Genomic DNA, 15470 nt, shown 5'->3' with positions numbered 1-15470 from the left:
TTCACAAGTTACTTTGCTTATGTATTATTTATATGATCTGTAAGTTTCATCGGTTCAAAGTGCTTAATTTTGAAAAAGCTGTAGTTAAAATGGCTTGAACGAATAACATCATGAGTTTAGGCAAATTTTGAACAGCCATAGCATAACCACTTTTTGTCTAGAAAGAAAACAAAAAAGCAAGAATATTCCGAAAAGCAAAACGTACATTTTATTACTCTTTAAGATTTTTGGTATTACTAATAGTTTTTAAGTTAATTCCATAAACAATTTCATTTTTTTTTCAAAATTACAAAAAATGTTTTATTTTAAACCAAATTTTTTTCAAAAATGAGCACTTTGAACCAATGAAACTTATAGATAAGATAAACAATATAAAAGTAAAGTAACTTGTGAAGCGGTAACGATTAATTTTTTTAGGAAACTAATTAGGGAGTGATTTTCGCGATTTTTGTACCAAAAAATAAAAGGGGCTAACAATATTTTGAGCGCAACTCACTTATTTTTAATGTTAGAAGTTTTTTTTAAAAACAAAAATAAACTTTTTTTAAACACTTTAAAAAGTTGTAATGAATTTTCCCCGAAAAGTGCTCTGTTTTTTGGTTATTTCACATTGAAATATTCGATTTGTAATTTGACGAAGAAGAACCTTCTTTTGATTAGCTACAACTCTGCTTCTACTGGGTCTGCAGACCTCAAGCGTACACCATTTTTTTAAATTTTTTATAAGCTTTATTTTTAAAATTCATGGTGACGTTTCAATTATTACTTTAATCATCGTCAGAATAATAAGCTTCTTGAGCGGATGCTTTTAAATAATTTTAAAGGAACAAACATAATTAATGAAAACGTAAAAAATGACATTGACAATCATTGGGTTAAGTTAATAATTTCAAACACGCCATGTCTTGTTGCGTGTTTAAGGGTGGCTTCAAAAGAAATATGGATAATGCCTCCTTGATGCTGAGTTCTGTTGGAGAACTTGCATGACCAATGATTGAGAAGTCCTTACGACTAATAGTTCTCCAACAATAATAATAATGCAAGTTCTCCAACAGATCTCAGCATCAAGGAGGCATTATCCATATTTCTTTTGAAGCCACCCTTAAACACGCAACAAGACATGGCGTGTTTGAAATTATTAACTTAACCCAATGATTGTCAATGTCATTTTTTACGTTTTCATTAATTATGTTTGTTCCTTTAAGGGCCAGTTGTTCAATCAGTAGTTAACTCATGGATTAAGTAAACTTTAATTAAATGTAATCTAAAGATTATTTTTTAAGAAGTTGTTCAATGTTAGTTAACTTTCGGATTTATTAAACCCGAGTACTGAGGCGGCGACAACGTTGCCAGTTATTAATTAACGACTTGAAACAAACTTTATCATGAAAATTGTACATAAAAATGTGTTCTGTGTTATAAAGTTAATGATTTTTGACATGTAGTGTTTAGTACATGTCAACTACTACTGACAGAGATTTTAATTTACATTATTAAACATATTTTTACCGATCATCCTCTTGTCCAAAATATCCATCATTGTTACTACCACCTTTCTACCTTAAACACTAAGATTACATTTATATGGATTCCGTCTCACATTGGTATACCTGGCAATGAACTTGCAGATCATCATGCTAAAACGGCTTCAACAGATACCACGTCAACAACCCACATCCAAATTTGTAAAGATTTGAAAACAGAAGCGTACAGATTCACATGGAGATTATGGCAAACCCACTGGAGTTCCTTAAATACATCTTTACGTGCAATCCAGCCCTCAGTATATAAGCCACTTTACACTGGCCCCACAGGACTCTCTAGACAAGACCTTAGAAATATAAGAAGAATCCGTATAGGCCACACCAAACTTACTCACGGCTTCCTGATGTCATCAGATATCCGGCCTATCTGTTTAACATGCCAGTGCCAACTTACCGTGAACCACATTATTACCGAATGTCATCAGTTCAGTGTAGTAAGACAACAGCTCAAACTAAAACCGCAGCTATGTGACATTCTAAGTGATACCAACCAGTTAGACAGAGTTCTTCAGTTTTTAAAAAAAATATCATTGTATCATAAACTTTAATTTTTTTTTATGACATAACTTGTTAATGCTCTTTAATTATACCTCTTGTAATCTTGTTTGTAATCGTCCCGTGCGAGTGGCCATAGTTGCCGAGCACGTTAATGTAAATAAAAAAAAAAAAAAATAAATAAAATGGAAGAAAGTATTAAAAGTACAAGTGCTAACTTTGCGTAAAAAATAGTTATTTATGATATAAGTATATAAGTGTTAAAAGTACACATTTAAGGCACGCATGTGAAAGTTTGCAGAATTTGCGAAGCGAGTTCTGCAATTCACATGAGTGCCTTAAAATTTTTATTTTGTAACACGCATATCATACAATATTTTTTCTACAAGCGTAATTACAGGACAATATCTACAAAAAATTTTACTTGAGCTTGACTGATATTCCATTTTTATATTTTTTTGACATTGCATCAAAATTCAAATTCAAATTCAAAATATCTTTTATTAAAAAAATTGTAAACAACACACTTACAGCAAATTGTCACAATTGAATAATAAGTGTCTAATATACATACAAAATTAAAATTACAACTACCATGAGTTAAAAGTTAAAATGTGTGATTTAAAAACTCATACACGGTCTATACGGTCAATACGAACTGCAGTGCCATAAAAATTTTAAAGCACTAGTGCCTTAAGTAGCATTTTTAACGCTCGTATGGAGAGCTAAAAATTGCATTTTTAACACGGTTGTAGAAAAACATGTTTAAATAGTAATGTTAATTTTTTAGCTTATAAAAATATTCCTGTTCCTTCACAAAAATTTCATTAAAAGTTTTTCCAATTTGTTTTTACCTGATTTTTACACATAATGAAAAAAGCGAAACTTCTGGAAATATGTATTTATAAATAATTAATAATTATCATGCATAAATTTGTAGAAAGCATAAGTACCTATACACTGAGAGATCTAATTTATTTTTGTACTGACATAAATTTTTTAAGAAACACATTTTTTTAGACAAAAAAATTATATTAAAAACAGCTAAGAAATATTCGTCCTCTGTCATATCTCTGTCATCAAAATAAAAGAGAAATAACCATTATTATTAGAGACACGAAATTGTAATAGATCATTACTGCATTATTACTGGAAATCTTATCTACGACTGAAAATTTATAGAAAGAACAATTCAAAATACATACATATCTAGCTAGTGCAATAACTATGGTTGTTCCAATTTGTAATTTTCTTGAAAATATTTCATTTAAAACCAGAAAGTAAGGTTACAAATCTTTAGTTAACACCGTTAATCCTTCGTTTTTGAGCGATTAAGATAATCTCTAGTTAACAGATGGTTAAGTGTTAAACTTGCATTGAACAACGCAATATTAAGTTTAATTGAAAATTATTTTTAATCTGAAGATAATCTCCAATTGAACAATCGGTCCTTAAATTATTTAAAAGCATCCGCTCAAGAAGCTTATTATTCTGACGATGATTAAAGTAATAATTGAAACGTCACCATGAATTTTAATTTAGTTATGGGTTTTATCTTTAGCTATATTTTTACTAAGAATATTTTTTTCGCTAGAATATTTCTTTTTGCGTTATCTGCGAAAAACCACCCAACAACATGTTTTTTTTTTGTTAAAAATGAACATATTTACTCGCAAATAACTCGAAAAGTATTGACTTAAAACTAAAAAACGTTTTTTCCGTATTTCCCAATTTTTGTAAAATGAAGCGGATGTAGAATTGTAAACGTTTTCTTATATAATAATAGACAATTTCAACTACCTATTCCCAAATTTTCATCCTTCCCTTATTTTTTTGGAGGTTCTCGTAAAATTTTGTGTTCCCTGATCGAGCTATAAAGAAATTTTAAAATATACACTAATTACGTCCCCACAGGTTTAACAAACAATATTTTTTCAATACATATTGAAATCTTTTTTACATACAATTCCACATAATAGACGGTATTTACTTAATATAAAATTGGAAAATGGAAGGCCAAGTAAGTTCGTCTTTGACCCCAAATTTAGAAAAAATTTTTTTTTTCGTAAAATATAGGGAATTTTTTTTATTACAAAATATGAGGGTATCTAGAATGATATTAAAGTCAAATAAAAAAATAATGAGTTTAAAATTGAAAATATTTCTGAATTTATTAAATAAAAACATGCACTGGGGTCCAAGTGGTTGTCCGAAGGTTAAACTGATCGGTGCAGGTCGACCTCTAATCGTCTCATAGCGAAAGGCCACACGGGCGGTAATTTACGGCGCCGTAAGAGCAGTAAACCCATTGGTTGACTAACTCCTCCACCAATTGTAGGTGAAATAGGAGTTAGTCAACCAATGCCTCGTCAGGTTTACTGCTCTTACGGCGCCGTAAATTATCGCCCTTGTGGCCTTAGCCTTTAGACTATATAAAAGTACATAAAAATGTTAATGTTTTATTTTTAGTTTACCCTACATTTCCCGTTAATTATAACAAAATTCTCTCTACTATTTTTAATAAACCTTTATTTGAATTCGGTTTTTGAAGTTATCTCTAAAAAAATAATTGCTTACTAAATGCATGCATAGAAATTTACTTTACTGTAAATTACTGAATACATGTAAATATTGTCAGTTTTATCTTTTATTGGCAATGGAGAATACATCGGTAAGTTCATGTTAGATCTATGTTTTTACGCTTTATTTGTTTGAGCTAAACTTAAGCTTACCTTTTCTTTTAGCTATAATTTTACTTAAGCTATAAGTATTGGTCCTAGTATGAGTTTACCCACCTTTTGCGATATATATTCATCTATCTTTTGAGTGTTTTCCTTGTGTCATTTTCTTTCCTTCGTTTTTCATTCTTATTTGTTCCAATAGTAAAAGTATTTTTAATATTGATCAAATGAGTTAAATTAAAATAAAATTATTTTTTATGCAATACAGTTTTTTAGTGATATTCCCCAAGCAAAGGTTAGGAACTTTTGTGAACCATTGTATTTTGTATAATAAAAATGATAATGCGCTTTGTCCCGGATTGTTCTCCGAATTGATATAGTTCTTCCACTCCATCTTTGCCCATGCATGAAATTATTCACGAATTACTTTTTATACTAGGTCTCTTTTTTAACTCACAGAAACTAGTATCGCAAGATTAAGCCACTAGTCCATAGAAACCACAATAAGTTAAACAAGGATAAACAATACGGCATGTATATGATACCGTGTTTACTATGAATTTTGACGTTTATCAGTTTCAGTGACAGCGACATTGCGCTTTTGTTGTGTATATTGGAATTTATAACTTATATTGCGTTTATTTTGTGAAGTTATATTTTGTTAAATACACTCACCGGCACAAAATTCCTCCACTCAAAATTTTTGATTAAGTTTGACAATCTATAACTTTATGATTTGTACTCCGATTTTCAAGATTCTTGCATCAGTTTGTAGGTACATGTATTTTATTATTCCGGCAATAAAAATTTTTTACTTAGATGGCTTTATACGGGGTTGAATGGAAGCGTTGTTTTTTCTCCTAATTTTAAAAAATTCTGTGCAAAAATTGGAGGGCTAATTTTGTTTCATACTCCTTTTGTATTATCCTGGAGGTATCACTAAGGTTTTATTTTTTGAATTTTCCGAATATCTCTTTTCTTGTAAGAGCTGTAAATAAAAACACTGCTTTGAAAGTTTATTTAATTAAAAATATCAAACACACTAAAATTAACAAAACAGAACAAAATTAACAGCAAAACAAAATAATTTAATAGAGGGTATGTCCACCTCTTGCAGCAACGACTGCTCGCAATCTGTTTAGCATTGAATAAAGGTGTGTTATCCTTGCCTGGGGAATAGCCGGATATTCCTCTACCAGGGCCATAACTGTACTAAATTTTCTGGACGTCTAGGATGACGGCGAATAGCTTTTTTTAATTCATCCCATAAATACTCAATAGGATTGAGGTCTGGCTGCATGCGGGCCATTCTAATCTTATCAATCCAACCTCTATTTTATGAGTCATTCAGGTTTTTATTTACAAAAAATGGTACAGCTTACAAGAAAAGAGATATTCGGATAATTCAAAAAACAAAATTTTAGTGATGCCACCGGGATAATAATATGACAGGACAACAAAACCAGCCCTTCCATTTTTCCACAGAATGTTTTAAAGTTAGGAGGAAATACAACACTTCCATTCACCCCCGTACAATGCAATGCAAGCAAAATTTTTGTGTTACTGGAATAATACCAAACGATACCAATACATGTACCTACAAACTGGTGCAAGAATCTTGAAAATCGGAGTACAAGTAATAGGCTATTGATTATGTACCTACTATAGAAAGGAACTACAACGTTAACACGTTAACTGCCGGTCCATTCTGGGTAGGCTTTCACCAGGAGCCGCTTACTGTTTTTGATACAAAGACGTTTATTTATTAGTTTCTGGAAAAGTCCGAATAAAGTAAGTATTTTTAAACTAAATGCACATATATACAACAAGAGGGGTTGGTGGTGAATGCGCCAGAGCGTCAGTGGCGCTCGACTCTAGTATTTGTATACATACGCCGTTCGACGCGCTGGTGCGTTTTGTAAATAATATTGATAAAAATCAGTAGGAACATTTATTTACTAATACAAAACAAAACAAGAAATACAAAATAACATAAATTATAAGTAAATAAAACAACATTAAACTTTGTGGGATATTTGACAGCAATCCAGACAAAATCCAGGGGTATCGGGACAGGCTCTGCATTCGTAAATTGTATCTTTACGAATATTTTGTTGACTGCAAGTTTTACAGCGTTTTCTCATAACTTTTCCCTTTACATCCTTTACCTCTCGTTTTGTTACTGAATGATCTTTTGGAACAAGTTTGGCTTCAGAATTAATAACTTTTAAAAGGGATCTAACGAGTTGTAAACGAAATTCGTAAAGACCAATCTTTTTTCCAGAGTACTTGTTGTATAGTATGTGGGCATTTATAGCCATCATCTGTATAACATGTATAAATATTTTTGTTGGCCATCGTACAGTTTTTCGTTGACTCGGATAATAGGCAAGCATCTGGTCTTGCCGGTCAATACCAGACATATTTTTATTATATCTGATAATAGGCTCTGGTTTTATTACATGTTGACCTCTTCTTGTTGTAACTTCTTGTAAAGTGTTTTGACATTCTGTTGTTATATAGTAAACGTCCCTTTTATCCTTCCATTTGCCAACTAATACCCCTTTTCGGCAACGGGCAATTGTTGCACCTTTAGCAAGTTTTTCTTGCCTTACTTCTGCCGGATTATTTTTACGGTCAATTCTAAGAGTTCCTGTGCAGTAAGTGGAAAATTCAAGTAAATTTTTAGCTAAATCAAAGCTGTTGTAAAAATTGTCCATGTAAACGCAATGGCCTACATTTAGTTTCCCTTCTAAGAGGTGCAAAACCACTTTATTAACATGTCCTTTTCCACCTGAATCGTCAAACATTCCAGAATAAACTAAAAATTTTAAAATTAGACCATTTGGTTCGGTCAACATATACAACTTAATCCCATATTTATGTTTTTTGTTTTTTAAGTATTGTCTAAAATTAAGTCGTCCTCTGTGTAATACCATTGACTCATCTAAGCTCAAATTACGATCAGGATAATAAACTTCTTCCATTCTCTTATTGAAAAAGTTTATCATCGGTCTAATTTTATAAATTCTGTCTTCAGGTACTTGTTCTCCCTCTTCTGGATTATTATTAAAATGCAAACATCGCATTATGACCATAAATCTGTTCCGGCCCATAAAAGTGGAAAAAATTGCATTAGCAAAAAGAGGATCTTTCTTTTTCCAATAATCCTCAATCCTAGGCAACGAAATATGACCCATGTGTAGAACTAATCCTAAAAAGACTAGCAGTTCTTCGGAAGTCAAAATTTTCCAATCGAAAATCCTAGAATGTGTCGCCCCTGCATTAGATAAGAAAATGTGCTCGGCATACCTGTTTGTCTCATCACATACTTGCTGCAAACATTCATCTGTAAGTAGCATCCGAAAAAAGTCAACTGGATTATTATCGGAAACTTCTACTAGTAACTCTTGGTGTTTTAAAAAAGGAAAATTTTTCATACCATCAAAATTTTCTTTCCATTTATCGCTTTCATCAACATCAACGAGTAGATTAGGCTACAATTAAATAATATGTTTTAATAAAAAGTTAATATTTGCATTTAATTTTGTAACATACCGTATCTTCCGTATCCTCAATAAGTGCTGTAGGTAAAGTATTTTCAATTTCATCCTCAGATTCTGGTAAATATTCACTGTCTGAATCAAGAAAGTCACTAAATTCTTCATCGCTTGTTTCTAATAATCTCAAAAGTTCTTCCTCTGTTAATTTTTTTTTCATATCTAATTTTATTTTTTTATTTGAATTTGAGCCACTTTGTAAAATATCGTCAGTGTTATTCATTTTTGCACTTCCGTATGCTTACCCTATGCCATTCAAATATAAAATAACCAAAGGAGATGTAAAAGAACTCAAATAACATTTAGGGGAAACACCGAAATTATCCGGGTATTACCAAGCTTTACGATTAGCGACTCTAGAAAATAGGGGAAATACCGAAATCTGGGAATGTTTAATTTTTACACGGTTAGTAATCCGATAAATTAATAAGCATTTGCAGAATTATATGTGCTATTACTGATATTTACACTTAATACAAAGCCAACAGATATACACATCCTATCGGGACAAAAAGTCGTAAATCGAAAAACCAAGAACAAAATTAGAGAATTATTGATACCTCTAGTTACCTGCCTTTAAAATATAAAAAGCCCTGTTGTAGGGGAGAGATTAAATGTCCAGCAAACGACGGCAATGTTGCCAGATTCCTTTTAGCGGGAATTTTAAAATTTTATAGCAGTTTGGTTTTAAATTTGACAGTTCTGTTTTCTCAAGTTAAAAATCTTAACCTTACTTTTACGACTGATTAGGATTATTATTATTATTTTATTTACAATGTAAATTGAAACAATAAATATTGTGCTGTGTCATAATTTCAAACTCATTATGTTGCAGTCTTTTCCAGTTGATAAAATTGCAATTCAAAAACTTTTAGGTAGGTACGTGTAACTTCCACATTATTATTTATTTTTTAAGTATTAAGGTTGATGTTGATATCAAAAATTTAGATTTCAAAGATAGTTTTATGTAGGTAGATAATAATAGAGTAATACTAGATAATAGATTAGATACAAAGTAAGCTGTAAGTAGTATAACTGCCCATGTAATCACCTGTTATGTTGTTTTTTTAGATTTGCACTGTATGGATGGCACAGGAAGAGAACAAGAACATGAAACATCTTATTATGAATGTATATGTATGTGATCCTCAAAAAATTATTTTACAAAACAAGATAGAGAAAGAGCTTTAAAATCCCAAGGATCCTGCAAAATGTTTATTTGGTGTACTAGTCGAATAATAGTATCTAAAAATATTGAAACTATTTTAAAACACATTACGGGCATGAGGATGATAAAGAGCACTTACATAAATACCAAAATCAGATAAATATCTCTTCAAAGTTTATTTTGAGACTTTCTTCAAAAATGTAAGTACAATATTTGCATATCGACGGTGGAAAGGCAGGACTTCGTAACTGAAAAAATTTTATAACATGAGTTACTTCACTTTTCGCTTTAGAATAAGTGTATCAGCAGCTATTAAACAGCGATTACAGCTGGGAAAGTTTCCGGAAGGCTTCCAAAAGGCTTTCCCAGCTCTAAAAGCTGTTTAATAGGTGCTGATACACTTATTCTAAAGCGAAAACCAAAGTAACTCATTTTATACAAATTTTTCAGTTATGAGGTCCTGCCTTTCCGCCGTCCATATACACAATATAATTTAAAACAAGAATGTTACCACTAAACCACTTTTTAAATATTACTCATGAATATTTACTACAGTTTACAATTTCAAACTAGTGTGTTTGATTCTCCTATACCTATATTTTACTTTTTTAGTAAACTTCAGACTGTTCAGGATAGCATAATAGCATAGGAGGCGAATTAAAAAGAATTGATTTACTTACAAGAAAAGATATCACAAATTTTAAACTCTCTTATGGCATTGATTTGAAAGATGGGTATATGTACAATGATGATGCAACCAGTGTTTATTTTTGGGTTGAATGCTTACAGACTCATGTCCAATATTATTTTACAAACAACAGGGCATACTAATGGATATTCATTCTGAATTTAACATTTATGATTTTTGTCTTATTTTCCTTAATACTGTGCCAAAAGGAAATGTTAATTAAGTTTGGTAAATCCTTTATCGCAATCGATGGAACTCATGGGCTCAATTCCTATGACTTTGAACTTATTGACAGTATTAGTAAAAGATGAATTTGGAAATGGATTTTGTACTGCTTTCTTATTTTCAAATAGAAAAGATACCTACTTTAATTTACCAATTTTTTTAAATACATGTCTGTGTTGGTATTATATGTATAGTCAAATGTTTTCATATCAGGTATAAGCGACACCTTTTACAATGCCTCGTCAAATGTACTGGGTATTGCTCCTAATAGACTGTTAAGTGCCTGGCACATAGATAGGGCATGGTAAGTAAATCTTAATAAAATATCTGATTCTGAAAAAAATCCTATTATGTATACAAGATGTATTAATGATGGTTTAGAGAGTATTAATAGCTTTTTGGGTAGACTTCTAAGTGATGCAGATACATACAATTTTAGTAAGTATTTCCAGTAGAACTACTGCAATAACATCCAACAATGAGCCTATTGTTATAGGAAGGGGTTGTGGAATTAATACCAATATGACCATTCAAAATTTTCATAAAATTTTGGATAAAAGGGTATCCATTAGTTATCAGTTAAGTTTAAAACTTGGCACTCATGGAGAGCTATACCATAATATATAATAGGTATATCTCATAATATTACATCTCATATTGTTCACTACAGTAGTAATGAGTGAGCCTGCATACACAGAACCATAATAATATATTATAGTTCGTGTATGCAGGCTCACTCATTACTACTGTAGTGAACAATATGAGATATAACATATTATAGTATAAGTCTCTGTGCATGACCAGATTAACATGTTTGGTGCCCATCTCGAACAAGCTCCACTTGGTTGGTACCACATACTTAAATCATTTATTAAGTTACACAGTACTACTCACATAACTTATGTGTCATCAGTACCTTCCGTAAAACCTTCGTGATGCTACCCATACGTCATGGCCACTGAATGTGTTAAAGCTTGTTAATGTAGGAGAGTTATACTAAAATATATATCTTATATTATATTGCCTTAAATAGAAAAAATATCTTATTTAAACTGTATCCATGTAAGTTTTGATTTAATGAAATAAACCTTTTAATAAAAAAAGTGTTGTTTACTTGTGTACACCCAGCAACATCCTGATCATAGATAAATAATATAGTATTACCGGATCCTGATATGCAGACGCCAATAGGGCTTTTCATCGATTGTCATTTGTTTCGAGCTTCTGTCATGAGTCACATAATATTAATGTATCTACGTCATACGTCTTTGGTTTGTATCATTGGTATATACCAATAACGTACGATGTAGATATATTAATATTATATGACAGAAGCTCGAAACAAATGACTGTGAATGAAATGCCCTATTGAATAGGGCTTTTCATCGATTGTCATTTGTTTCAAGCTTCGGTCAAGTGTCACATAATATTAATATATCTACGTCATACATCTTTGGTTTGTATCATTGGCAATATCAATAACATATGACATAGATATATTAATATTAGACAACACATGACAGAAGCTCGAAACAAATGACTGAGTGAAAAGCCCTATATCATGTAAATACAAGTCATAAAGATGTCTTTCTACAGTTAAAATTTCACAGCCTAAAGACATCATTTATGTAACTTCATAAGCCGTCACAAAATGACTGCAATAAGAAAATAGAATTTATTAACTCGCCTCGCCCCCAGGTAAAGTAAAGGTGCTAGGCCACTAAGAATGTTTTTTTCAATTTTTTTTATTTTGCGACTTTAGCGCTTAGCTATTTAGCCAGATACATGATGAGAATTAATACACTATTATAATACATATTAAAACTAATTCAAATTACTAGTAATTTTATTAATATTCTGAATAATTATGTAACCACTTAATACTAAAATAGAAAAGTGTCCATCTATATTATCCCAACACATTTTCACCTTTGAAATCGTAAATTTCCATTCCCATTAAAAAATAATTTGTACTGTATAAGTATATTTCTTTTGAGCTTCATTTTTTTTTTTTTCGAAACGCTGCAACATGAGTTTTAAATTATGACACAGTACAATACTTGTTTCAATATTTACATGTAAATAAAATAATCCTAATTACTTGTAAAAGTAAGGTTATATTAAAATTTAAGAATACAGAACTATCTTTTAAAATCAAAGTGGCATTGGACTAATTTTAAAATTCCCGCTAAAAGGAAAAAGGTAAATCTGGCAACAGTGCCGTCGTTTGCTGGACATTTAATCTCTCCCCTGTTGTAGCGCCAGTGAAATAATCCAAGATAATAATCGATGAAAGTCTGAACGCGCGAGAGCGTCGTCGGCACCTAGCTAAAGTCATGTATCGACGCGCCAGCGCGTTATTGGCATTGAACGTGTTAACGGGGTCTTATTATTTCATATGGTCAATGAATCTCTTTATATGAAAAAACCGCGGAGTGCTACCATTTAAAGGGGTGCGTTTTTGAGAAATGGGTGAATTAGTCCCTGGGCACAGGTTACATTAGGGTGAGTTCTATGCACTTTTGGTACAAATACGTCTACATAAAAATTGTTCCTGGTTAAATTTCCTATCTAAATATAACTTTTTAAAGTCAAAGATACTTTTTTTTACAAAAATATATTCAAAAGAAAAAGCACAAAGAAACCCAAAATAAAGAAATTTTGTTTTTTGTCCCATAACTTTTGTCCACGGGGATATAGGTATAGACATTGCTTCACAGAAAAAAACTTACATATTTTCTCTTTAAAATGATGTTTGGTAGAGGTCATTAGAATTTACAGTTTTCGAAATATGATTTTTCAAAATTCGCCACTCACAGCAATTTTGGGCAATTTTCCTTGTTATTTCCCAAATATTGTTCTGTAACTTTTTCTACGTAACTTTAGGCATATGCAATGGTACATGTAAGAGGAATAGAAATCAATTACCTTTAAAATGCACTACTGTATATTGTTGTACGCCGGCGCCGTCTTTTAAAGAGGTTATCTTTTTCAAGATTTTATACTTTTAACGAGTTTTTATATTTTTTACGATTATTTTTTAAATTTCCCATTATAACTTTTTTTTCTACATTTAGGTATATATTATATAATAAAAAAGAAAATTTATTCTGTTTACTTTAAAATGGTGTATTATAAAAAAATCTAGGATTATTTTTGAATAAGATATGCTTTTTCAAAATGTAATAAGTACTGGCAACGATTTTTGTTTTTAGGATTATTTTTTAAATTTCTCATTATAACTTTTTTATGTGATTGTGTGTTATGATTGAATCTTATTTTTTATAGGTAATACTTTGGATCTACTTGACTCGGCCGGGAAAACTTCAAAATATGGATTAATTCCAATATTTACTGTCAGTGCTACTGCACCACAAGTTTTGCTTGAAAAAATAGCATGTAAATGTACCAAAGGATGTATAAAAAGCTGCGGTTGTAGGAAGATAGGAATTAGTTGTTCAATATTCTGCAAAGGGTGCATGTGCATGGGTACTAATTGTGGGAACTCTAAGATAACTGAAGTGTCAGAGGAAGATATTGAAGCTAATGCTAACGAAGAGATGGATTTTGATTTTGAAATTTTTTTAAATGTCAACTTTTAAATAATTTTAACTAAAGTGATGTTTTCTAAGACTAATGTTTATGTAATTTTTGTAAAAGAAATAATTTTAAATAATGCAGGTAAAAAAATATCAAAGAATCACTCGGTTTCCATTATTTAAATATAGATGAGACATCATTTTAAAGAACAGAAAGTAAGCCCTCTTTATTGAGCAATATATAGTATATTCATGAACAAGAAAAAAAAAGTTATAATAAGAAATTTACAAAATAATCCTAAAATCAAAAATCGTTGCAAGTACTTATTACATTTTGAAAAATAATATCTTATTTAAAAATAATCCTAGAATTTTTTGTAATACACCATTTTAAAGTAAACAAAATGAGCTTTTTTATTATATAATATAATATATACCTAAATGTAGAAGAAAAAAAGTTATAATGAGAAATTTCAAAAATAATCGTAAAAATGTAAAAAATAATATTTTTTTTATGTTACGTATTATATAATATATAATATAATATATTATATCATAATATTATTTTATTTTTATATTAAATTATAAAAAATCGTTAAAAGTATAAAACCTTGAAAAACCATAATCTCTTTAAAAAAAGTCGTACAACGTTATACAGTAGACCATTTTAAAGGTTATTGATTTCTATTCCTATTATGTGTACCATTGCATATACCTAAAGTTACGTAGAAAAAAGTTACAGAACAATATTTGCGAAATAACAAGGAAAATTGCCCAAAATTGCTGAGTGGCAAACTTTGAAAAATCATATTTCGAAAAGTGTAAATCCTAATTACTTCTACTAAACAACATTTTAAAGAAGAAATATGTAGATTTTTTTGTGTAAAGCAATGTCTATACCTATATCCTCGTGGACAAAAGTTATGGGACAAGAAACAAAATTTCTTTCTTTTGGGTTTCTTTGTGCTTTTTCTTTTGAATATATTTTTGTAAAAAAAAGTATCATTGACTTTAAAAAGTGATATTTAGATAGGAAATTTAACCAGGAACAATTTTTATGTATATATGTTTGTACCAAAAGTGCATATAACTCACCCTAATGTAACCTGTGCCCAGGGACTAATTCACACATTTCTCAAAAACGCACCCCTTTAACACTAGAAGCACCAGAGCGGTCATTTTGACTGCTTTCTATTTTTGACCCCCTGTATTACTACTTATTCATAGTTATTCTAGAAACTTAAAAATTTAGGACTTTGCTACATCTATTTAACGATTACAAGTTCTTTTTTGCAGGTAGGTACTTAGTGTAATTACTTGTTGAATATGTTGATGTCCACCTAGAAAAAATGCGGTCCTTATTACGGAGGAGAAGTACCAGATCTGAGCGATGACCAACAGATAAATTTACACTTGCGTCGGCAATATGGAACTTATTTATAGAGAATTGTATATTTTGCTACACCTAAAGCTGGCTAAAATAAAGCTATCGACGAACAGCTTTTTCCCACAAAGGCAAGATGTCACTTCACCCAGTACATGGCGTATAAACCCGATAAGTTTGGACTCA

At 30.6% G+C, this 15470-nt stretch overlaps 2 protein-coding genes and 1 long non-coding RNA gene across 5 annotated transcripts in view; 2 read left to right on the top strand and 1 right to left on the bottom strand.

The window, feature by feature from the left end:
• Nucleotides 1-15470, top strand: part of LOC114339548 (zinc transporter 2) — a 151645-nt gene that overhangs the window by 32892 nt on the left and 103283 nt on the right. The window lies entirely within an intron of this gene.
• Nucleotides 6577-8826, bottom strand: LOC126887751 (piggyBac transposable element-derived protein 4-like). Its single transcript, XM_050655548.1, has 2 exons — nucleotides 8279-8826; nucleotides 6577-8217 (listed from the first exon to the last, which is right to left on the bottom strand). Exons 1-2 carry the CDS (start codon nucleotides 8501-8503, stop codon nucleotides 6739-6741), a joined length of 1704 nt encoding a protein of 567 aa, XP_050511505.1. The 5' UTR covers nucleotides 8504-8826; the 3' UTR covers nucleotides 6577-6738.
• Nucleotides 9036-11086, top strand: LOC126887754 (uncharacterized). Its single transcript, XR_007699189.1, has 3 exons — nucleotides 9036-9155; nucleotides 9352-9648; nucleotides 10061-11086. It is a non-coding gene; the product is annotated as an uncharacterized LOC126887754 (long non-coding RNA).

The sequence above is a fragment of the Diabrotica virgifera genome, chromosome 7, assembly GCF_917563875.1.
Source record: "Diabrotica virgifera virgifera chromosome 7, PGI_DIABVI_V3a".
In the NCBI taxonomy this organism is placed as follows: Eukaryota; Metazoa; Arthropoda; class Insecta; order Coleoptera; family Chrysomelidae; genus Diabrotica; species Diabrotica virgifera.
This window is presented reverse-complemented; position numbering and strand designations above follow the sequence as displayed.

Coding starts and splice junctions, on each gene's coding strand:
- LOC126887751 (XM_050655548.1), bottom strand. CDS start 8,503: ATGAATAACACTGACGATATTTTACAAAGTGGCTCAAATTCAAATAAA. Junction 8,218..8,278: donor TTGAGGATACGGAAGATACG/GTATGTTACAAA, acceptor ATTTAATTGTAG/CCTAATCTACTCGTTGATGT.